Source organism: Periophthalmus magnuspinnatus, chromosome 24 (genome assembly GCF_009829125.3).
Source record: "Periophthalmus magnuspinnatus isolate fPerMag1 chromosome 24, fPerMag1.2.pri, whole genome shotgun sequence".
Taxonomy (NCBI): Eukaryota; Metazoa; Chordata; class Actinopteri; order Gobiiformes; family Gobiidae; genus Periophthalmus; species Periophthalmus magnuspinnatus.
Genome location: NC_047149.1, coordinates 1,874,989 through 1,899,328, shown reverse-complemented (window position 1 = coordinate 1,899,328; position 24,340 = coordinate 1,874,989). Strand labels below are relative to the sequence as shown.

The 24,340-nt window shown below is 42.6% G+C and overlaps 1 protein-coding gene across 1 annotated transcript in view; it reads left to right on the top strand.

The window, feature by feature from the left end:
* Positions 1-2,775: 2,775 nt before the first annotated feature.
* Positions 2,776-24,340, top strand: part of galnt14 (UDP-N-acetyl-alpha-D-galactosamine:polypeptide N-acetylgalactosaminyltransferase 14 (GalNAc-T14)) — a 226,087-nt gene continuing 204,522 nt past the window's right edge. The window contains exon 1 of the mRNA XM_055232313.1: positions 2,776-3,036. Within this exon, the coding sequence (XP_055088288.1) occupies positions 2,890-3,036 (147 nt within the window). The 5' untranslated portion in view covers positions 2,776-2,889. The remainder of the gene's footprint in view (positions 3,037-24,340) is intronic.

Genomic DNA, 24,340 nt, shown 5'->3' with positions numbered 1-24,340 from the left:
CAGTTAGTCACTCTCACTTTTTTCTTGAAAATCAAACTCCTAAACAGAACAGAACCATGAACGCTCAGATTGACCACAGGAAAATGCAAATGTGCTCTTTAACTTGAGTTTTCTAAAATCTAAACTCTCATTGACAGTGTTTGCTAATGTGTGCGTTCTGTCACCATGTGAACTGCTGAACTTTCTGCCATAGAGATACATGTAGGACACCCCCAGCGTGATGTCACTGCAAAGTATCAATTGGGAATTCTTACTGATGACGTCATACTCCCAGATGGGGGCAAGAGCCAGTTTTTCCTGTTGATTACATTGTACTTTGTAATAATATCCAAAAGTAAATTCAGAAATGCTGAACCTGATTATTTCTATCAGTGCCATCATTTCTATCTAGACCAGACATGGGCAAACTATGGCCCGGGGGCCACACACAGCCTTTTAGGTTTATTAATCTGTGTGGCCAAATTATATTAAAATAGGTAAGGGTAGACCTTGTTCAAAGTTTTTCTGCTGTAATTAATTAATTTGTAATAAATTAATTATTAATTTGATTAATGCATTTGGAAAACAATTTGTACATATTCATGCTTTGCTACATGTTACAGGCCAAATCTCTACTTTAATATACACACATATATATATATATATATATATCCTGGCCCGGCCCCTCTGTCAAATTTTAAAACCCATTGTGGCCCATGTGTCAAAAAGTTTGTCCACCCCTGGACTGGACCCAAGAACTCCGTAGTATCCCTACAGTTTGTGCCAACTCCATTATTAGTTACTACTTCACTTCACTAATTTGCTCCAGTAGCTTGTGTCCTTTTAGCATTATTATGGATTACTATCTGGATTAGGCATATCAAGGCTCGAGTGTATTAAAGTCATAACAAATAAGCTATTTCACATAAGGACTTAATCACATTTAAAAGTGAAGTGCAATCCCTTCTTCCACCAACAGATGGCGGCAGAGCTCTGCGCCGTGCCCCGGTCCCTTTTCCGCTGCTCTGCTTTGTCCTCGTGTTTTATTGACTGGTCTCTCGGTCAGAGCCGTGCTTTCTGGTATGGGATCATTTATTGAAGCGGACTGCGGAGTGTCTGGCTCGGCACGGCTCCTGCAGTGTTTACACGATCCATTTCACTCCGTGTCCCTGTGTCCCGCTCCTGCAGCCTCCAGCCTGAGCACTGGGCTTCACTACTGTAGAGCTGTGATCCGTTTGCCTGGAACGTCACACAGTATGGCATTATAGGCCTCTCAGTTGATCCAGTTACGGGTGTTTTTATTGCTCAATAAAGCCTTCAAAAACATGTAGCCTATTCTTACTTAAGGTGACCAGAGTCGCCTCTCCACAGATCTGACCTGTAACTTGGCCTGGTGGTTCCTTTAATACCATACTGTGGAACATTCTAGGCAAAGCAAAGCAGAAAGCCAACCCACACTGGAAAATATACACAATGCACTATTATATACAAAGTGAGTTTTTTAATTCAGACTAATTCTGTAAAGTCGACTTTCCAGAGTCTGATCCATGTTCTAGTCGTTTCTTCACATTGAGCCACATCTGTTGTACAAAAGGCGCCATTGCACCGATCTACCCCCGTTTCACCTCCACCTGTACACGCCCATTGTGCCACACCCACTGTTACATACTGGCCCATTCTGACACGCCCACTGTGGTGTACACAACCACTGTGAAGTAAGCACTCCCTTCTTCAGTTTTATTTTCCTAACCTGCAACACGCCAAATCCTACACTGTTCTCTAGTGTGATGTGTAGCTATCCATAGAGGGCGCCGACACTTTGTTGTGATGATGTTTACAGTGACGTTAACTCCCATTGGGCACCAGTTTTCTAACGTGGAAGTCAGCGGACCTGTTTCTTTTATTAAGTCGTTTTAGATGAATATTGTGATTTAAAATGTGTAAATTATAACATATAATAATCCACAGAGTCAGAGATGAGAACTATAGAGGCACAAACACAATATGTCTGCTTTAATGCCTGCTCTTTATTAAAATAAAGAATGATTAAATGTGAGCTCATGTTCTCTAAATCACAATCCACTTTCACTGTTTAGCTTCTACTCAAGTACTTCTACTGAAGTATTTTTACTGAAGTAAACTTTTTGCTGTAGACATTATTAAAGGTGCACTATGTAACTTTTCTGGTGGAGGGTCCATCACCTGCATTAAACTCGTCTACCTCCATGGAAACAAGCAGGTTACAGGTCAGCTCTGTGGAGAGGCGACCCACTCACAGTAACAATGCCTGGTTTTCAATGCAATGAAAACACCTGTAGTCTATTGGATCATGCAAAATATATTCAGTGCCATACTGCGGAACATTCCAGACAAAGCCATACTGTCTCCAGGGTGAAAAGCAGGTTGCGGACTCTCCAGCAGAAAAGTTCTAGCGCGCCTTTAAACTATAATATCGGCTGTGGTCCTCCGCAGATGAGCACTGGCTCGTGTTTAGTTGTTTGTTTTGGCGGCAGCAGCAGCGGCGCACTCACTCACTCTGCCTTTTCAGAGTCACACAGGAGAGACACAACCACCCACGAGCTCCAGCACCGAGCGTCACGTGCGGCAGGTGGAGCTCCTCGCGCTCTCAGGTCCGCCTCGCGCTCACAGGTCCGCCTCGCGCTCACACACTGGTTCTGCTGGAGCTGAGACCGAGCTCTGACCGTGGAGCTCCCGGCGCTTCTGCCCGCTACAGCGCTCCTCTCCTCAGTCACTCTCCTCCATCACTCCTCGGTGTCTCAACCTGCTCTCCGCGCTCCTCTCCCCGGTCCAAACCTCCCGGAGTCCTTGCTGATGCTGCGGTGACAGGAGCCGGAGCCGAGGCTGCTTGGGGCTCCTCCGGCGGCGGCTCCGGCGTGTGTCTGCGGGGGCATGAAGCGTGTGTGTCGGCGGCTCGCAGTGGCCGTGGCGGTGCTCGTGTGGCTGGGAGCGCTGGTCTATCTACTGGTGCTGAGCCGGAGGAGGCTTCCGGAGCTCGGCAGCGGGACGGCGGGAGCAGCTCAGCCCGGGATCAAGCAGGTAAGGGCGGCTTCGCAGGGTCCGAGAGTCCGGGGTAGACGGAGCCAATGAGAACCAAGAAGAGAGAGAGAACGCTCACCGTTATGGTCCTGATGCGAAATTATGAGTTTGGGCAAAAAGGTTAGACAAATTCATGCTTGGATGTTGAGGCTGGAGGAGCGGGGTTAAGGAGCAGCTCAGCCCGGGGACAGTGAGGGTGCGAGGGTCCGGGGGTCCGTGTGTGGGGGGTATTTTAATAATAAAGTGATATGTGGCATAAAATACACACCATTTTAATAAGACTCGGCTAAATATTTAAAATTTTAGGTTAATCAATTTATATGAACCCAATGAGTTGTCACTTGTTGCAGTCCAGTGGTGACTTCGGTTAAAGCATCATTTGATCATTTGAGCAGTGAGCTTTTAAAATTTATTTTTGACAACAAAGAATCATTTCTTTTTAGTTTTTCCAGTTCTCACACTAAACTTGTATTTTGTTTAAGATTTACCTGGAGTTGTGCGTTTCAATCACACATGTTTAACAGACACACTGTACATTGAGTTCTTCTCTCAAACTGGAAACACTCGGTTCCACCTTGTGATGTCACCATGTGCTAATTCAGGAAGTGCTCCACTGTATTTTTAAACTCCATACACCTTCACTAGAATCATTTGGATCATTTCAGGAATTCCCACTCTCTCTCTACTGAACAAATGGTACCAGGAGCTGTTAAAAACTAATAATAAAGAGTTACTCAAACATGTGTGAATGAAACAAAACACTACTCCAGGTCTGTTTTTGAGGAGGGAACAGCATTAGAACACAACTTAAAGTTCATAAGAGTCTGTTTTGTGTGATTTGGGAGCTTTAAGTGAACTCAGTATTTTCTTGAAATTACAGTTTATAATCAGTGCCTATTTCCTTTGTTTTATGAAGATGAATTGGGCTGTAGTTGCTTGCCCATGTCATGTCATGATACTTACATGTTATGACCTTTTTAGGTTTATAGCTGGTAGATGTGGAGGAGGAGCATTGAGTGATATGGCCAAAAAAAATCCAATTTCGTTTTTTTTTTTTTTTGCACACACTGGATGATTTGAATGAGTTTGAATCAAAGTCAGAGCAGGAACTAATCCTTCAAATGCTTTACATGTTCATTTTATCATATCCTATTATAATTACACTGGCTTCAGTTACATTTGTATGGAAATGTATCTAATCTGAATAGTTTCAGTCAGAATTAGTTTTTTTTTTTTTTTTACAATGTTTCTTTAATGACACAATAACCCAGGAGCAAACTCGTTTCATAATAATGCTTGAGTTCACCATTTTGTAATTTTTAAGAAAAAAACCAAATGAATCAAATGAATCAAATTAATCAAATTAATCGATGGCCTGCTTGAGTCTGGAACAGAGCTCAGACTTTGGACAAACAGTACAAGGTGTCCATAAAGTGTCTTTACAGTTTCAAAAATGCATTACAAAGGCAGTTGATAAGATATGTCTTAATCAGACTTGTTCTATTGCACTCAGTGGTTTCCAAAGTTTTACCTCATTTAATGTTTATTTAATTTGATGTTCTGGTGGCCCACCTCTCTAACAGTCCCTTTCTCCATAAATTGACGGAGGTGATGGTGGGTCTCTTTCAGACTTTGTTCTGTGGTTTCGTTGAGTTTGCGTCTCCCATTTAGTCTCAATGAACCATTATCCACATTGTGCCTTCTCTTGAAGAGGAGCCATTTCTTAGAGGATTAAAAGGTACCTCTTTAATCAACAGCACGCCTGAAATACAAAAATGTAATGTGATTCAAAACTTTTATAACCACTGAGGACAACAGAACAAATCTAATTGATATATCTTATTCATTTTAAAATTGTAAAGAGACTTTATGGACACCCTGTGTAATGTAGTTTAAATAGGAATATTTATAGTGTTTTTTTTCTAAATGACACTTTAAGTTCGTCATCATGTCACATGGAGGACTGCATCATTCAGGCATCGGTCAGTGGGGTCTTTTTTTAGAGAGAGGGGTGTTAGAGAGCGAGAGAAAGACTTTGGGGTGGTAAAAGCGTGCGAGCGGAAGAAGAGAGGTGGCACAGGGGAAAGAGGAGGAGACGAGAGAGAAGACAATAAATAAGAATGGGAAAGAGAGAGATGGAGTGAGAGAGGGAGATGGAGAGAGGGAGAGAAAGGAAGAGAAAGAGATGGAGAGATGGAGAGAGGGAGAGAGAGGGAGAGAGAGGGAGAGAGATGGAGAGGGAGAAAGAGAGAGAGCGAGAGAGAGCAGTGAAACACTGTGATGAACTGTGACTCTACAGTGGCTTGCAAAAGTATTCATCCTCCTGGAACTTTTCCAAATTTTGTCAAGTCACAACCACAGATTTAAATATTTTATAGTTTGCCTTTTATGTGAAGTAGAAAGAAAATTATGCATCATTTCCAGATAAAAAAACAAACAAAACAAAACTGAAAAGTGCAGTGTGCAAAAGTCAATACTTTGTAGAACTGCCTTTTGCTGCAATTACAGCTGCAAGTCTTCTGGAGTATGTCTCCACCAGCTTTGTACACCTACAGACTGACATTTTTGTCCATTCTTCCTGGCAAAACAGTTCAAGCTCTGTCAGATTTGATGGAGACCATTTGTGAACTGCAGTTTTCAGATCTTGCCACAGACTCTCAATTGGATTTAGGTCTGGACTTTGACTGGGCCATTCTAACACATAAATATGTTTTGCTTTAAACCAGTCCATTGTCACTTGGGCTTTATGTTTAGGATCATTGTCCTGCTGGAAGGTGAACCTCTGCCCCAGTCTCAAGTCTTTTGCAGACTCCAACAGGTTTTCTTCCAAGATTGCCCTGTATTTAGCTCCATCCATCTTCCCATCAACTCTGACCAGCTTCCCTGTTCCAGCTGAAGAAAAGCACCCTCACAGCATGATGCTTCCACCACTGTGTTTGACTACGGGGATGGTGTGTTCAGAGTGATGTGCAGTGTTAGTTTTCCTCCACACGTAATGTTTTGTTTTTAGGCCAAAAAGTTTGATTTTGGTCTCATCAGACCAGAGCACCTTCTGCCACATGTTTGCTGTGTCCTCCAAATGACTTCTAGCCAACTGTAAATGAGACTTCTTATGGATGGTTTTCAACAATGGCTTTCTTGTCACTCTTCCATGAAGACCAGATTTGTGTAGTGCACGATTAATAGTTGTAATGTGAACAGATTCCCCCACCTGAGCTGTGGATCTTTGCAGCTCTTACAGAGTCACCATGAGCCTCCTGGCTGCATCTCTCATGAGTGCTCTTCTTGTTCGTTCTGTAAGTTTTGATGGGTAGGTTTGCAGTTGTGTCATACTCTTTCCATGTCTGGATGATGGATTAAATAGTGCTCCTTGAGATGTTCAACATTTGGAAAATCTTTTTAGGTCCAAGCTCTGCTTTAAACTTCACCACAACGTTTTCTCTGACCTGTTTGGTGGCTCCTTTGACTTCATTTTGTAGTTTGCTCCCCAACACTCTCTTAACAAACTTCTGTGGCCTTCACAGCACAGCTGCATTTATACTGAGACAAGATGACACACAGGTGGACTGTTTTTAGTCATTAGGTCAACATTCAGTCTTTCTAAAATCATCAGGCAACTTCTAAAAGCAATTGGTTGCATTCAAGAAAAAGGGGGCTGAATACTTTTGCACGCTGGACTTTTGAATTTTTTATTTTATTTTTTTTATTTGGAAATCTTGTAAAATATTCCCTTCCACTTTACACTTGTGTGCCATTTTGTGTTGCTCATTCACATAAAATGCTAAGAAAATGTATTTAAATTTGTGGTTGTGACGTGACAATATGTGAAAAAGTTCCAGAGGGATGAATACTTTTGCAAGACACTGTACAAGGTCTTATTCTGTCCAAACCTGCTGCTAAACCTCTACTTTATGCTTCTCTACCAAACCTGACCCATTCAATTTGTTTAGTCAAACTTTTTGAATAAATATGTAATTCCATGTTGGCCAGAGGAGCAGAGCAGTAGAGGGTCAGAGGAGCAGAGGGTCAGAGGAGCAGAGTGTTGTGAATGTTGCGTTAGCAGGAGTATATTCAGATGCTAATAGCGTCTCTCAGTCAAGCAGGGTCAGAGGAGCAGAGGAGCAGAGGTCAGAGGAGCAGAGGAGCAGAGGGCAGAGGAGCAGAGGAGCAGAGTGTTGTGAGCGTTGCGTCAGCAGGAGTATATTCAGATGGTAATAGCGTCTCCCAGTCGAGCGGATTATCGTGTGTTTACTGAATGTGCCACAGAATCTCAAAGGATCTCACACATTTTTATTCATTTTGTCAAACTCAGGCCTGAGACCAGGGCACACAGAGCTGGATTATGAGGCATATTATTGATATTTTGCAGCTGATATCATCAACAATCTCTGGGGATGTGATGCCAGCTGGAGGCACTGCTCTGTCTGAACACTGTTGGACTTTAATGTGAGCTTTGTTTTAACACAATCTGACCAGAAAGAGCTGAAGCCCACCACACACTACAGGATCATTTGCCTGATTTAGGACCCGATTTGCCTCTCGCTGACTTCAGAGAGGCATGACTTGATTTAGGATCCTCGTATTAAATTTTTAAGCTACAGCACTTGTTGTGTGCCGTGTCCGAGCGACTCTGAGCTGCGCTGTCATATTGTAAATTCTTAATCACAAAACATCACCATGGCTACAGCCAATAAAGCATAGCGTCATGGGTAGACACAGTGACAGACACAGAGGCGCGAGACACACTCAGGAAATGGCAAAAATAATTTAAAGATGACTTTATGATTCAGCTCTCGTAAAGTTGTTAAACTGCAGCAGTCTCATCCATATTACCCATTAGAATTTGACCTCCACAAATAATGACACCCAGTCCACAAAACAGTGCTGTTATCCAGTTTGAAGTGTTGTTTTAAAGTATAAAGGCTGTGGATCCTCACATGTGTTTACCACACAGCAAGGATCAGGCTGAAGCTGCTGCAGAATTGTGATAGTGACTCTACTTCTTGTGTGATTTATTTCCAGCCTTCTTTGCATTGAAAACATTTATCTGAACTGTTGCTCCACATTTCACTAATGATAATAACACAGTTTGGACTTGTATCTTAAGTAAGTATCTTAAGTAAGTACAATGCTCTGATATTTGGAACATTCTAGACAGGAAACAGCTGAAACCAGGTGCACTCACAACTTTAAGCTTGTGGTGTGCAGTCTCTTCTCTGCCATATCCCGCTGCCGTCTTTGAACTCGGAGATTTAAACTCTCATCCGATTCTCTCTGTGCCTGTGGTCTGTGCTTTTTGTTGCACTTTTAAAAATAATTTAAGATTGAAAAATCCTGTATTGTGTGGCGGGCTTTAGTTGAAACTACAACAAGTGAGCTGATTTGTGCTGTCCCTCTCAAATAACATTACAGTTACAAGCTAGCTAGCATTAGCCAACATTGAGTCACTCTCACCACTTTGTTGAAAATCAAACTCTTAAACAGGACCATGAACACTCGCACTGATCATACGCTTCTGAAAATGTGCTCTTTAAATCCTTTTTTTTTCTTGAGTTTCAGACTATTTTAAAACTTTTTTTTGGCAGTGTTTCCTAATGTGTCTCCATGGCAACTGCTGAACATTCCACCTCGTGCTACAGTTTTAACCAGAAGTTTACATACACTATATAAAAAGACACACACTTTTTTTCTCCTCACTGTCTGACATGAAATCAGACTAAATTAAATTTGGATTAACAAAATTATTTCTATTATTGCTAAATGCCAAAATAATGAGAGAAGACAATTTTTTATGACTTTCTTCAAAGTCAGAAGTTTACATACATTTCATTAGTATTTTGTACCATTGCCATTAAACTGTGTGACTTAGGTCAACTGTTTTGGATTTCCTTCCAGAAGCATCTCACAATTGTTGGCAGGTATTTTGTCCCCTTCATCCTGACAGAACTGGTGTAACTGAGCCAGGTTTGGGGCCTTCTTGCTCACACAGGCCTTTTCAGGTCTATTCATACGTTTTCTATAGGACTGAGATCAAGACTTTATGACGGTCACTCCAAAACATTGACTTTGTTATCCTTAAGCCTCTTTGTCACCAAATTGGCTATATACTTCAGGTCACTGGAGTAATGTCTTCTTCCTGCAGAGTGTCCTTTTAGCCCATGTTGGTACAGTCCTTGTTTCACTGTGGATAATGACACACTCTTACCAGCTTCAGCATCATCTTCCCAAGGTCTTTTGCTTTTGTTCTTGGGTTGATCTGCACATTTCAGACCAAAGCACGTTCATCTCTAGGATACAGAACCTGTCTCCTTCCTGAGTGGTGTGACAGCTGGAAAGTTCCATGGTCTTTATACTTCTGTATAATTGTTTGAACAGATGAACGTGGCACCTTCAGGCGTCTGAAAATTGCACCAAGGGTAAACCAGACTTGTGCAAGTCCACAATTCTCTTCCTGATATCTTGATTAATTTCTTTTGACTTTCCCATGATGTTACACAAAGAAGCAGTGTGTTTCAGCTGTGCTTCAAATGCATGCACAGGTGTGTCTCTAATTTACTAAAATGTGGTCAATAAACCAGAATCATCATATCAGAAGCTTCCAAAGACATGACATCATCATGGGTTTTGGGTTTTCCAAAATTGTTTAAAGTCATAGTAATCTCACTGTATCTAAATTGTCTATAAATCCTCCTCTCATTATTCTGGCATTTAACAAATAGAAATAATTTTGTTAATTAATTGAACTTAAACAGGAAATGTTTAGTCTGATTTCATGTCAGTGAGAAAAAAAGTGTATGTGTTTTTTTAATATAGTGTATGTAAACTTCTAGTTTCAACTGTACACCAACTTCATGTCACTGCAGTGTATGGTGGAATATTCTGTGTGTGTCACAGCATATTTCAGATGTGTTGACCTTTGACCTGGTTTATGGTTAATATCTCTGTAATTACTGGACCTCGTCACATGAAACAATGTCTTCTCTTTTGGCATAAATAAACAAAGGTGAATTTTTTCACAATAGCTTCAGAAAGTGGTGCCATTTTCAACCCCAAAGATGTGATTGTTGTCAGTTGAAAGTTGTGTTATACAGTTTGGTGATGTCATACTTTCATATGGAGGCTGGGGCCTGGATGACACTATGGGAGATTCACAGTTTTTGGAAGAAATCTCCATACTTCTGATCGACACATGCTGAACCTTCTCATCATTAGTTTGGGATCGGCTCGTCATATTAATCTGGTTTAAAGTCCTTTGAGCTGACAACAGTCATGTCTTTGGGGTTGAATAATGGCACCACTTTCTGAAGTTGCAAAAATCATTTGACTGTTATCTTGTCTCCTGGCGGATAAAGATCGTGTTGCCCAAGAACACAAGGTGGGTCCAGTGACATGCGGACTCTTGCGCCCCCTTGTGTCCTGTCTCCAGAGTTGTCCTCACACTCTTAATCCCTGTTTGGGCGTTCTGCCATGTTCCTGTCACTCGCTCTCTGAAACGATGACTTCATTTTGAGCTGTATTGTCCAATCTGAGGCTGGTTTATTGTCCCGGTGCCTTCCCCCTCCTCTCTTCCTCCCCCCACACTCCCACAATGCACCTCTCCCCATATGACAGGCGTATTGTGTGAGTGGTTCAGACGGAGCCGAGTCGTAATGATGATTTTTATGTCTGCTCTACTGTGTGCTGTGGCAGATGGACAGCACAGTCTGAGGGCAGAGGACGCCTGCATTTATGGAAGGGCCACATTATTAAAGGGCCACATTAGGCTGTTTTCTGATCTATGTTATAATGTTGTTTCCTCATCACAAACAGACCTGGAGTTGTGTTTTGTTTCATTAACACATGTTTAACAGACAAACTTCATATTTACTGAACTAAAGGTAAAAAGTCTGAAAACTACCATTCAATGGCATCACTAGGAGGAGCAAAGCATTTTGAAGTTTATTGTCATTTATTAAGTCACTATTGTTGTCATTCATTCAAGTCATTCAGAGACAGAGACAGACACAAACGCACACAAACACACACACGCACACACACCCACACACACACACACACACACACACACACACACACACACACACAAACACACAGACACATAACATGCATACTAACTAAGGTCCAAGCAGATGTGCAGATGTGCAGATGTGCAGATGTGGAGATGTGCAGATGTGCAGATGTGCAGATGTGCAGATGTGGAGATGTGGAGATGTGCAGATGTGCAGATGTGCAGATGTGCAGATGTGCAGATGTGCAGATATGGAGATGTGCAGATGTGGAGACGTGCAGATGTGCAGATGTGGAGACGTGCAGATGTGCAGATGTGGAGACGTGCAGATGTGCAGATGTGGAGATGTACAGATGTACAGATGTGGAGACGTGCAGATGTGCAGATGTGGAGACGTGCAGATGTGCAGATGTGGAGATGTGCAGATGTGGAGACGTGCAGATGTGCAGATGTGGAGACGTGCAGATGTGGAGACGTGCAGATGTACAGATGTGCAGATGTGGAGACGTGCAGATGTGCAGATGTGCAGATGTACAGTATGAGCAGCTTTGAAGTCAAAATAATAAGTCTTCTTTGTATGATCTTCATGTCATTATAAAGTGTTTTATAGTTTGAAAATAAGTAAGTGCACGGTTAGCATGCTAGTTATTAGAATTACTACTCTGGTCTCCGAAAGATAAAACCCATCCTGGTGAATAATAAGGATGCTCTGAATGCATAAGGTGAGGAATAATTGCACCACTGCAAACAGCTTAAAATGAACTAGTTCTGTTTTTCATCTTTTTAAGAGTAAAAATGAGGTCCAGGTAAACTAAATGTTGCAGATGTATGTCCAGTTTCACATGCGATGATTGGGTCAAACGTGTGAATGAACAAACACATTTTACAGAGGTGTTTTTGTGAGTAAACGCCATAGAAACAGGGATAAAAAGGAAAAAGTCAGAGTAGCAGAGTCCACACACAGACATGTCTCCTGTGAATGAACGTCTCTGCTGAATCTGCACTTCTGATACCAGTAGCCCCCCCCCCCCCCCCCCCCCCCTTCTGTGCCTTCTTTCCAATAACCCCCCGTCCCTCTCTTCTGTGCCTTATTTCCTTCCCCTCTCTGTGTCTTCATCCCCCCTCTCTCCCTCTCTCTCAGCGGTGGTCCTGATACAGATGCATTCAGACAGTTCAGGTTTAGTGTCTCTCTCTCTCTGCTGCTGCTGTTGTAGAGTTAAAATCATATTTACTGTAATAAAACCATCACAAAGATCATTCACCACAAACTGCTCCAGTCAGCAAAACTCTAACCGCGAGCACCAAACCACATTATTACCTCAAAATGACACAATATGCAGTGTTTTTCAACATTTCAGCTGCTCTACACCTGTGTAGTAGTAGTAGTCGTACTAGTGGTGGTAGTAGTAGTGGTAGTAGCAGGGACGTCACTAGATGCCTTTTACCCAGTATAAATCAGCTGTGCCTGAGTATGGAAAGCTTTGGAGCCAACTTATACGAACTCTCTGTAAGGAGTAAAGTGCATTTTAATAAAATCAAAGTCACCACACCATAAAACAACATATTTTGCTGTGTTATCCATCACTGCTGCAGATAACACTATTATCAGATCAGTCATGGGGCGCCCTCCCGTTGTCAAGACGACAGTAGAGACAGCGCCAGGGAAAGTCAAGTACTTTGGATTTGAGGGAGGTACTGTAAACAAACGAAATTAATAGAAGACTTTATAAGCTCTGCTTTGGGACCGTGGTGTTCATGATCAGCCTCAATATCATATGACTCACTTGGCCTTCATTATTCATGTGTTTGACACTTCTGAATACTTTCCTTTTGTAGAAGCATGGATTTTTATTAAAACTCTGACTTCTATCACATTTGAGCTGGTCATGTGACACGCCGCAGACGCTGCCTCTGAAGCCTCTTCCATAAGCCTCATCTCCATTAGCACGGTTCACTTGGGGCCGCTTTGGTGTGGAACAGTTGGGGGGGTAATCTCCAGCCAGGGAGCATTTTGACCCAGGACGCTTTTAGGTGTAACACAGGTCCAGCAAGACGCACCCAAAGAGCTAGGCCTGCACCACCATGAGGCCACATGCATGGCATTTCTCTGATAAACGATCATCATTAAGCAAAATACAGATATAAACATAAAAATAATAGTTTGTCACCAGATGCTGAGTTGATCTTGTGATATTCCGCCGTATTTCCAGTGAAGTGACTTATATGTTGAGCTCATCTGATGAGCACATCTTGTTTATCGATGCACACCACTCCCATTGACGCACAAATCTGGTTTATCAATGCACAACAATTAACCAGAACTAGTCTAGTATTTACGCTAGCTTTCGCTTCATCTCACATCGACACAAACCTGGAATATGAAATGTGTTTTTGTGATTCACTGAGATCACCCTTATGAGAGAATAATTCAGGTAGGACTGTATTTATTAAGTTAATATTAGCTATGTTGAGGTGAAGTCAGGTGTTCACGTAGCAGAGCCCTGTCCCTGGATCCGGAGCTGGACACGGAGCATGGAAACACAACTTAGCTGCAGTTGCTGCTTGTCCTCTGTGATTAGCACTGCCACCTGGGAGCTGGTCCCAGGTCCAGAGGATTCCAGACCCCTTTGGAAGATGTACAGGAGCTTGACACAGAGGAGCAGCAGCTTGTGTAAAACACATGTGAAGCTTAATAAGAGTAGCTATAGTTGTACTAGTAATAAAATAGGTAAAAGCCTCTTGGGACATAATTAGGCTGCTACATCCATTTATTAATCTAAATCCACCAGATTACAGAGAAGTACAGCTGTTTTGTGCACAATGTCCTAATGGGGACCCCAGACCCCCCTGAAAGAGGTGCACTACATCAGACTTTGGAGAAAAATGCAGGTACAAATGAAAAGGGCTGGTGCCCCAGTAGAGCTGTGGTGATGCCCCTGGGGACTAGTGCTGCTCGTAGTAAAAGTGGTAGTGGTAGTTCTAGTGGTAGTAGTGGCGGTGGTGGTAGTAGCAGTTGTAGTAGATTTGTTTTTTCCACAGTCTGAGGGGGAAAGTATATCTCCCTTAGACTTCCTTCTCTTATCCCTCCTCTTCTTCCTCCTCTTACTCCTGCTCTTCTTCTTCCTCCTTCCTCATTCTCCACTTCTTCCTTCTCCTACCTCATTTTCCTCATTCTACTATCCCGTACTATTGCACGTACTATCCCACCAAACGCACGTACTATCCCACCAAACGCACGTACTATCCCACCAAACGCACGTACTATCCCATCACACACAAGTACTATCCCACCAAATGCAGGTACTATCCCACCACACACAGGTACTATCCCACCAAACACAAGTACTATCCCACCAAACACAGGTACTATCCCACCAAACACAGGTACTATCCCACCAAACACAGGTACAATCCCACAAAACACAGGTACTATCCCACCAAACACGGGTACTATCCCACCAAACACAGGTCCTATCACACCAAACATGGGTACTATCCCACCAAACACGGGTACTATCCCACCAAACACGGGTACTATCCCACCAAACACGGGTACTATCCCACCAAACACGGGTACTATCCCACCAAACACGGGTACTATCCCACCAAACACAGGTACAATCCCACCAAACACGCGTACTATCCCACCACACGCAGGTACTATCCCACCAAACGCAGGTACTATCCCACCACACACAGGTACTATCCCACCAAACACAGGTACAATCCCACAAAACACAGGTACTATCCCACCAAACACAGGTACTATCACACCAAACACAGGTCCTATCACACCAAACACGGGTACTATCCCACCAAACACGGGTACTATCCCACCAAACACGGGTACTATCCCACCAAACACGGGTACTATCCCACCAAACACAGGTACAATCCCACCAAACCAAGTCAGAATTGTTTTGGTCAAGATTTGGAATATTTCTGATTATTCTTTTATTTAAATTTTATGGAAAATCTCACAGGAGTCCTGGCCTCACCATGTGTAAAACATCCTGAGGTCTCACAGGAATCCTGGCCTTACGTGTGTAAAACGTCATGAGGTCTCACAGGAGTCCTGGCCTCACTGGGCAATTGATTTGGCTTTTGGAGGTTCACAGGGTCACTGTGGTGGACGGGCACATCTGTCTTTTCCTTTTTTCTTTCATCCCTTGTTTCTCTCTCTCTGGTCAGTGATGCTGTAATTCTCCACACTCTCTTTCTCTAAGGCTGTATTCCTCTTACCTCTCTTCTCTCCCTCACTACCCTGTACCCTCACTACCCTGTTTCCTCTTGCTCTCTCCCTCCTCTTTTCTCTCTCTTTCCGATGCTGTATCTCCCCCTCTCTTCCCCTCTTTATCTATCCCTCTCTCTCCCCTGTTCCTTTCCCTTTTCTTCTCTACCCTTCTCTTTCTGGTAGGTGATGTTGTAATTCTCTCCCCTTCTCCTCTCTTTTCTCCACCTCTTTCCTCCCTCTTTCCTCTCTCTCTCCATCTCCGTTGCTGTATTTCTCACCTTGATGCTTTTGGATTGAGCGATCCATCACATTTATGGAGACGACGTCGCCGCGGTAACGCCGGGATAATCCACAGAAGATAACAGAAGCGAGGGAAAGAGGGAGAAACAGGGAGGGAGAAGAGTGGGGAGGAGAAGATACGGACCGAGAGAGGAGTGAGGGAGCAGAAATAAAGAGAGGAAGAGGAGAGAGGGAGGAGAGGGATAGAGAGAGAGTAAAAGTAAAGATGGAGGAAGGGAGGGAAAGAAACAGGAAGTATAGAGGGGTTGAGAGAGAGAGAGAGAGGGGGAAATAAGGATAAAGGGAGAAGAGTTGTGTCCTCTCTAAATGATTTGTCAGACAGTAATATCCAGTTACTCCTTATGCTATGTTCCACATTATGACATTAAATGTGTACATTTCTCAGTTACACATGTTTCATTGTTGAAAAATACCTTGAAGAACCTGCATTCTTACTGAAACTGGGCTCGCCCTCTCTCTCTTTCTTCCCGTTTTCCTCCCTCTCTCCTTTTTTATCCCTTTGATTTCTCTCTATTTTCTCTCTCTCTCCTCCTCCTCTCTGTTCTTTCTCTCTGTCACTCTTTCTCCTCCCTCTCTTTCTCCACTCACCCCTCCTCCCTCTTCTCTCCCGCTCTTTCTCCACTCCCCCTCCTCCCTCTTCTCTTTCTCTCTCTCTTTCTCCTCTCCCCCTCTTCTCTCCCTCTCTTTCTCCTCTCCTCCCTCATCTCTCCCTTTCTCCTCCCTCTCTCTTTCTTTCTCCTCTCCTCCTCTTCTCCCTAATCTCTCTCTCTTTCTTGTCCCACTCTTCCTCTCTTTCTCCTCTCCTCCTCTCCTCCTTGTCTCTTCGTCTTTCTCCTCCCTTGTCTCTCCCTCTCTTTCTCCTCCCTCGTTTCTCCCTCTCTTTCCCCTCCCTCGTTTCTCCCTCTCTTTCCCCTCCCTCGTCTCTCCCTCTCTTTCTCCTCTCCCCCTCTCCTCCTCTCCTCCCTTGTCTCCTCCTCTTTCTCCTCCTTCTCTTTCTCAGGTCAGTAAATGACTATAGGATTAGACGAGCGCTCTCTCATTACGTCTTTGAAAAAGGATTTACTCAACCTTTGATTAGATTTTTCATTATGTATAAACTTGTTATTCTTTCCTCTGATGTTAGGACCAAACTTTGATGCATTTGTCTTTAGTTTTCTTATGCAAGTGGCAGAGTGGTTAGCCTTTCTAACTCACAGCAAGAACATCCTCTGTGCTGCATCTAACCCTCTCTTCTGCGCGGTTACATTTTTATATTTTTATACTCACACATTCAAACGTACATTCACATGCACCTTCATACACACAGTCACTCACACATTCACACACATTCACATGCACAATCACACACACATTCACACATTTACTCACACTTTCACACACACACATTCACCAACACATTCACACACATTCACACACACATTTACTCACACATTCACTCACACATTCACACGCATATTCACACGCACATTCACACACACATTCACTCACACACACATTCACTCACACATTCACAAACACATTCACTCACACATTCACACACATTCACATGCACATTCACACACACTTTCACATGCACATTCAAACACACATTCACTCACACACACATTCACTCACACATTCACACACATTCACTCACACATTCATACACATTCACACGCACATTCAAACACACATTCACTCACACACATTCACTCACACATTCACTCACACATTCACACGCACATTCACACGCACATTCACACACACATTCACACGCACATTCACACACACATTCACACATACATTCACTCACACATTCACACACACATTCCCACGCACATTCACACACATTCACTCACACATTCACACACACATCCACTCACACATTCACACACACATTCACACGCACATTCACTCACACATTCATACACACATTTAGTCACACATTTACACACAAATATTCACACATTCACACACACATTTACTTACATTCACACACACATTCACACACACACATTCACTTACACTCACACATTCACACACACATTTACCCACACATTCACATTCATACACACATTTACTCAGATTCGCATGCACATTCACACACACATTCACACACACCCCTTCACTCACACATTCACACACGCATTCACTCACACATTCACACGCACATTCACTCACACGTTCACTCACACATTCACACACACATTCACTCACACATTCACACACACATTCACACGCACATTTACACACACATTCACTCACACATTCACACGTTCATACACACATTCACTCACACATTCACACGCACATTCACACATTCACTCACACATTCACACACACATTCACTCACACATTCACACGCACATTCACACACACATTCACACACACATTCACTTACACTCACATATTCACACACACATTCACACACACACACCCACCCCCACAGTCACACACATATTCACACGCACATTCACTCACACATTCACACACACATTCACACATATTCACTCACACATTCACTTACACATTTGCCTACACATTCACACACACATTCACTCACACATTCACATGCACATTCACACGCACATTCACACACACATTCACTCACACACCCACTCACACATTCACACACATTCACACACACATTCACACTCACGTTCACACACATTCAGTCACACATTCGCATGCACATTCACACACACATTCACATGCACATTCACACACATTCACACACACATTCACTCACACATTCACAGGCACATTCACACTCACATTCACACGCACATTCACACGCACACCCCCACGCACATTCACACACACACACACACACACACACACACACACACACACACACACACACACACATTCACACGCACATTCACTCACACATTCACACGCACATTCACACGCACCCCCACACACACATTCACTCACACATTCACTCACACATTCACTCACACATTCACTCACACATTCACTCACACATTCACAGACACTGGGGGCAAAGTGAGATAAGTGTCTTGCCCAAAGACTGGAGCTGGAATTGCAACTCCAACCTGTGAGTCAGTGGATCTGCCCGCTCAACCAGTGATATTATGTTGAGAGTGGGATTCGAACCACCAAACTTCAGGTCCTGGTTTAGTCCTGGTTTAGTCCTGGTTCAGTCCCACTTTAGTCCTGGTTTAGTCCTCGTTGAATGAAGTTAGATAAAGAACTGCAGATTTTATTGCGATTTTAATACACTTTTGCAGCTCAATAGTTTTATTATTTCTCTCTCCATCTCTCCCTCTCTCTCCTCTCACCCTCTATCCCTCTCTCTCCTCTCTCTCCTCTCTCCCCTTTCTTTCTGTCCTCTCTCCTCTCACCTTTTATCCCTCTCTCTCCCTCTATCCCCCTCTCTCCTCTCTCCCTCTCTCTCCTCTCACCCTCTCTTTCTCTCTTCCTCCATATACACATTTATATTCTGCTGCCGGGCTCTTTCGTCCCGCCAAAGATCTGAGTGCTCTGATTGGATAAACAGTTTGTGGGGGCGGGTCCTCTGGGAATACCTCTTGTTTGTATGGATCTCAGCAAAGACCAGTACCTGAATAACAACAAGCATAGCCTCTGCATCCTCTGCTCCATCTATCCCTCTCCTCTGCATCCTCTACTCCATCTGTACCTCTCCTCTGCATCCTCTGCTCTATCTGTCCCTCTCCTCTGCATCCTCTGCTCCATCTATCCCTCTCCTCTGCATCCTCTGCTCCATCTATCCCTCTCCTCTGCATCCTCTGCTCCTCTGTTCCATCTGACCCTCTCCTCTAAATCCTCTGCTCCATTTGATCCTCCTCTAATTCACTGTCACAGCTGCCCTGGGGCAGACTGATGAAATCTGCCAATCTGCACCCTCTGCCGCTCTAATCACCACCAACACCCACCAAATTCATACAAGGCAATCCGAGTGAAGGGTCTTGCTTAAGTACACAACAGTAGTTGTTGCCACTGCTGCTCCACAGATATTCCTAGTGCTCTTCCAGTATTCCAAGCGCTCTCCCAGTATTCTCAGCACTCTCTCAGTATTCTCAACACTCTCCCAGTATTCTTTGCGCTGTCCCATCCAAGTCCTGCTCAGGCCCGGCCCTGTTACCCACAGAGACGGGGCTAAACTGTTCGTTGTCAGGGAGGTACAGCTGTGACTGTTTGTGCCCTGTGATGTTACTGTCACATCTGGATTAGTTTTGTGCAGTAGGTAATTCCATTTAGAGACATTTCTTTACAATCTGCACTGATGTCTGTGTGCTAGTGGAGTGGTATACAGTGTTTATATATGTGTATGTGTGATAGTCTTATAGTGTGATAGTCTTACAGTGTGATAGTCTTATAGTGTGGTAGTCTTATAGTGTGATAGTCTTATAGTGTGATAGTCTTACAGTGTGATAATCTCATAGTGTGATAGTCTTATAGTGTGATAGAGTTACAGTGTGATAGTCTCATAGTGTGATTGTCTTATAGTGTGATAGTCTTAAATGTGATAGTCTTACAGTGTGATAGTCTTATACTGTGATAGTCCTATAGTGTGATAGTCTTACAGTGTGATAATCTTATAGTGTGATAGTCCTATACTATGATAGTCTTATAGTGTGATAGTCTTACAGTGTGATAGTCTCATAGTATGATAGTCTTATAGTGTGATAGTGTGATTGTCTTATAGTGTGATAGTCTTAAATGTGATAGTCTTATAGTGTGATAGTCTTATACTGTGATAGTCCTATAGTGTGATAGTCTTACAGTGTGATAGTCTTACAGTGTGATAGTGTGATTGTCTTATAGTGTGATAGTCTTAAATGTGATAGTCTTACAGTGTGATATTCTCATAGTGTGATAGTCTCATAGTGTGATGGTCTTACAGTGTGATAGTCTTATAGTGTGATAGTCTTATAGCGTGATATTCCTATAGTGTGATAGTCTTACAGTGAGATAATCTTATAGTGTGATAGTCCTATAGTGTGATAGTCTTACAGTGTGATAGTCTTGTAGTGTGATAATGTTATAGTGTAATAGTGTGATGGTCTTATAGAGTGATAGTCTCATAGTGTGATGGTCTTACAGTGTGATAGTCTTATAGTGTGATAGTCTCATAGTGTGATGGTCTTACAGTGTGATGGTCTTACAGTGTGATAGTCTTATGGTGTGATAGTCTCATAGTTTGATGGTCTTACAGTGTTATAGTCTTATAGTGTGATAATATTATAGTGTGATAGCCTCATAGTGTGATAGTCTTTCAGTGTGATAGTCTCATAGTGTGATGGTCTTACAGTGAAATAGTATTACAGTGTGATAGTCTCATAGTGTGATGGTCTTACAGTGTTATAGTCTTACAGTGTGATAGTCTCATAGTGTGATGGTCTTACAGTGTGATAGTCTTATAGTGTGATAATATTATAGTGTGATAGCCTCATAGTGTGATAGTCTTACAGTGTGATAGTCTCATAGTGTGATGGTCTTACACTGTGTGATAGTCTTATAGTGTGATAGTCTCATAGTGTGATGGTCTTACAGTGTTATAGTCTTACAGTGTGATAGTCTCATAGTGTGATAGTCTCATAGTGTGATATTCTCATAGTGTGATTGTCTTACAGTGTGATAGTCTTATAGTGTAATGGTCTTACAGTGTGATAGTTTTAACGTGTGATGGTCTTACAGTGTTATAGTTTCATAGTGTGATGGTCTTACAGTGTGATAGTCTCATAGTGTGATGGTCTTACAGTGTGATAGTCTTATAGTGTGATAGTCTTATAGTGTAATGGTCTTACAGTGTGATAGTTTTAACGTGTGATGGTCTTACAGTGTTATAGTTTCATAGTGTGATGGTCTTACAGTGTTATAGTCTTACAGTGTGATAGTCTCATAGTGTGATGGTCTTACAGTGTGATAGTCTTATAGTGTGATAATATTATAGTGTGATAGCCTCATAGTGTGATAGTCTTACAGTGTGATAGTCTCATAGTGTGATGGTCTTACACTGTGTGATAGTCTTATAGTGTGATAGTCTCATAGTGTGATGGTCTTACAGTGTTATAGTCTTACAGTGTGATAGTCTCATAGTGTGATAGTCTCATAGTGTGATATTCTCATAGTGTGATTGTCTTACAGTGTGATAGTCTTATAGTGTAATGGTCTTACAGTGTGATAGTTTTAACGTGTGATGGTCTTACAGTGTTATAGTTTCATAGTGTGATGGTCTTACAGTGTGATAGTCTCATAGTGTGATGGTCTTACAGTGTGATAGTCTTATAGTGTGATAGTCTCATAGTGTGATGGTCTTACAGTGTGATAGTCTTACAGTGTGATGGTCTTACAGTGTGATAGTCTTATAGTGTGATAGTCTCATAGTGTGATGGTCTTACAGTGTCATAGTCTCATAGTGTGATGGTTTTATAGTGTGATAGTCTTATAGTGTGATGGTCTTACAGTGTGATAGTCTTACAGTGTGATAGTCTCATAGTGTGATGGTCTTACAGTGTGATAGTCTTACAGTGTGATGGTCTTACAGTGTGATAGTCTTATAGTGTGATAGTCTCATAGTGTGATGGTCTTACAGTGTGATAGTCTTATAATGTGAAGGTCTTACAGTGTGATAGTCTTATAGTGTGATGGTCTTACAGTGTGATAGTCTTATAGTGTGATAATCTTATAATGTTGTGATGTTGTGGCTCGATCAGTTAAAGCGGCATCTGTTCGTTTGGCTCCACATTGTTTTGTCGTTGCACCTCGTACATCTCTGTCTCCCTCCTCCTACACCCCCTCTTCTCCTTCCCGTCTGCTTTCTCCCTCTCTACCCCTCTCTCTCTGGTATTCTGTCCTCTCTCACTCCCTTCTCCTCTTCTCTCCCTTCTTTTCTCCCTCCCTCTCTCCTCTGCTCTATCTCTCTCCTTCCCTACTTCTATGCTTTTTTCCCTCTCTTTCCTCTGCTCTCTTCTCTCTCTCCCTCTCTCTCCTTTTGCCGCTGTCCCTCCTTCTCTCTCCCTCCGCCGCGCTCCCATCACTCTCTATTATTCTTTCCTTTCGCACTCCCCCCTCTCTCCCTCTCCACCCTTACCCCTTTTCCTTTCTTTTTCTTTCCCTACTGCTGCCATGACACCCTCCCTCCTGTCTTTCTCTCCCCTTATCTTTTCCTTTACCCCCCACCTCCCCTTTTTTCTCTCCTCTCTCCATTCTCTCTCTTTTCTTTGCTCTTGCTGTTTCCTGTACTGCTCCTTACAGCTGCCGTTGATCTCTCTCTCCCTCTTCTCTCTCTCTCTCTGTTCCTCCCTCTCTTTCTCTCTCTCCCCCCTCTCCTCTCTCTCCTTTCTATCCCCCTTTTCCTCTCTCTCCTCTGTCTCTTCCCTCTCTCTTCTCTCTTGCTGGTAGCTGTACTTGTCCTGACAGCTGCCGTGGGCCTCAGAATCTCCACACCTCTAAATATACCAGAGCAGGAACAGGAGCAGCTCCACAAACACAAACACTTTCTGACAGATAAACCACACTGTAAGCTCAGGTTAGAATATTTACACAGAGGGGGAAAAATCAGGATACGATCAGGAGTGAAGCGCAGTGTGAACACGACTAAGCAGGGAGCTGCAGGAGGAACCACAGGATGAATGAGCACAATTACTAAACCACAATGTTTTTTATTAGTTTTTTTATTTGGTTTTCTCTTGAAGGGCCTGTACCTGATTTTCTATGTATTTTTGATTACACTATGTCTTTCCCCAATACACATATGTTGCATAAGCACCTCTTTTATCTAATTAGAAAGAATTTTATTGTCTGATAATCAGGAAATGCTTCTCTATGAGAGTTCTGAAAAATGCTCATCATGGTGAGTAATTAGGATGCTCTGAATGCATAAGGTCAATGAGGAAGAACTTTAGACCACTGCAAACTGTTTCAAATTAACTAGGTGTGTTTTTCACATTTTTAATAAAGTGATATTGATTGAAGTTGGTACAGTGCCTTTAATTTGTCCAGATGTTTTCTGCTGATGACTCCTGATGTACTCCCTAAACTTCAAAAAATACGTATCAGTCTTTTCCAGACTCTATTCAGGCTCTGCACACACTCACACAATTCTTCTGTAGCAACAGTTGCCCTGAGACATGGATGACAATCTTTGCCATAAACCCGGTCTAAATCAGGGCTAAACTAGGTCTAAACCCAGAATAAACCAGGACTGAACCAGGACTAAACCAGGACTAATCTAGGACTAGATTAGATTACATTAGCCTTTATTTTCTCCCTTAGGAGAAATTTGTCTTGGGACAAGGGAACTCATGCCACATATAAAAAACCCATATAACATTATAACATACAGTACACACAGTGGACACATCAATTAATGCAGTTCATCAGAAAAAAAAAACAATCATTCAACATTTGATAATATTGCAGTGCCTTCCCATAATTAGCATACTTTGCACATTCCCTGGGGCCTAAGTATTGCACATTCCCTGGGGCCTAACGGTGTAAAGGTGAGTATTGCACATTCCCTGGGGCCTAAAAGTGTAAAGATGAGTATTGCACATTCCCTGGGTCCTTTCTACCTAAGGTGCCAAAGGACATTGCACACTCCCTGAAGCCTATAACTGTCTAATACCCCCCCCCCCACACACACACACACAAATATATGTGTGTGTGTGTGTATATATATATATATATATATATATATATATATATATATATATGACTAAACCAGAACTACAATAGTTCTAAACCAGGTCTAAACTTCTTCCCTTTGTGCTCTGAGATTTGATCTGAATCTTGGC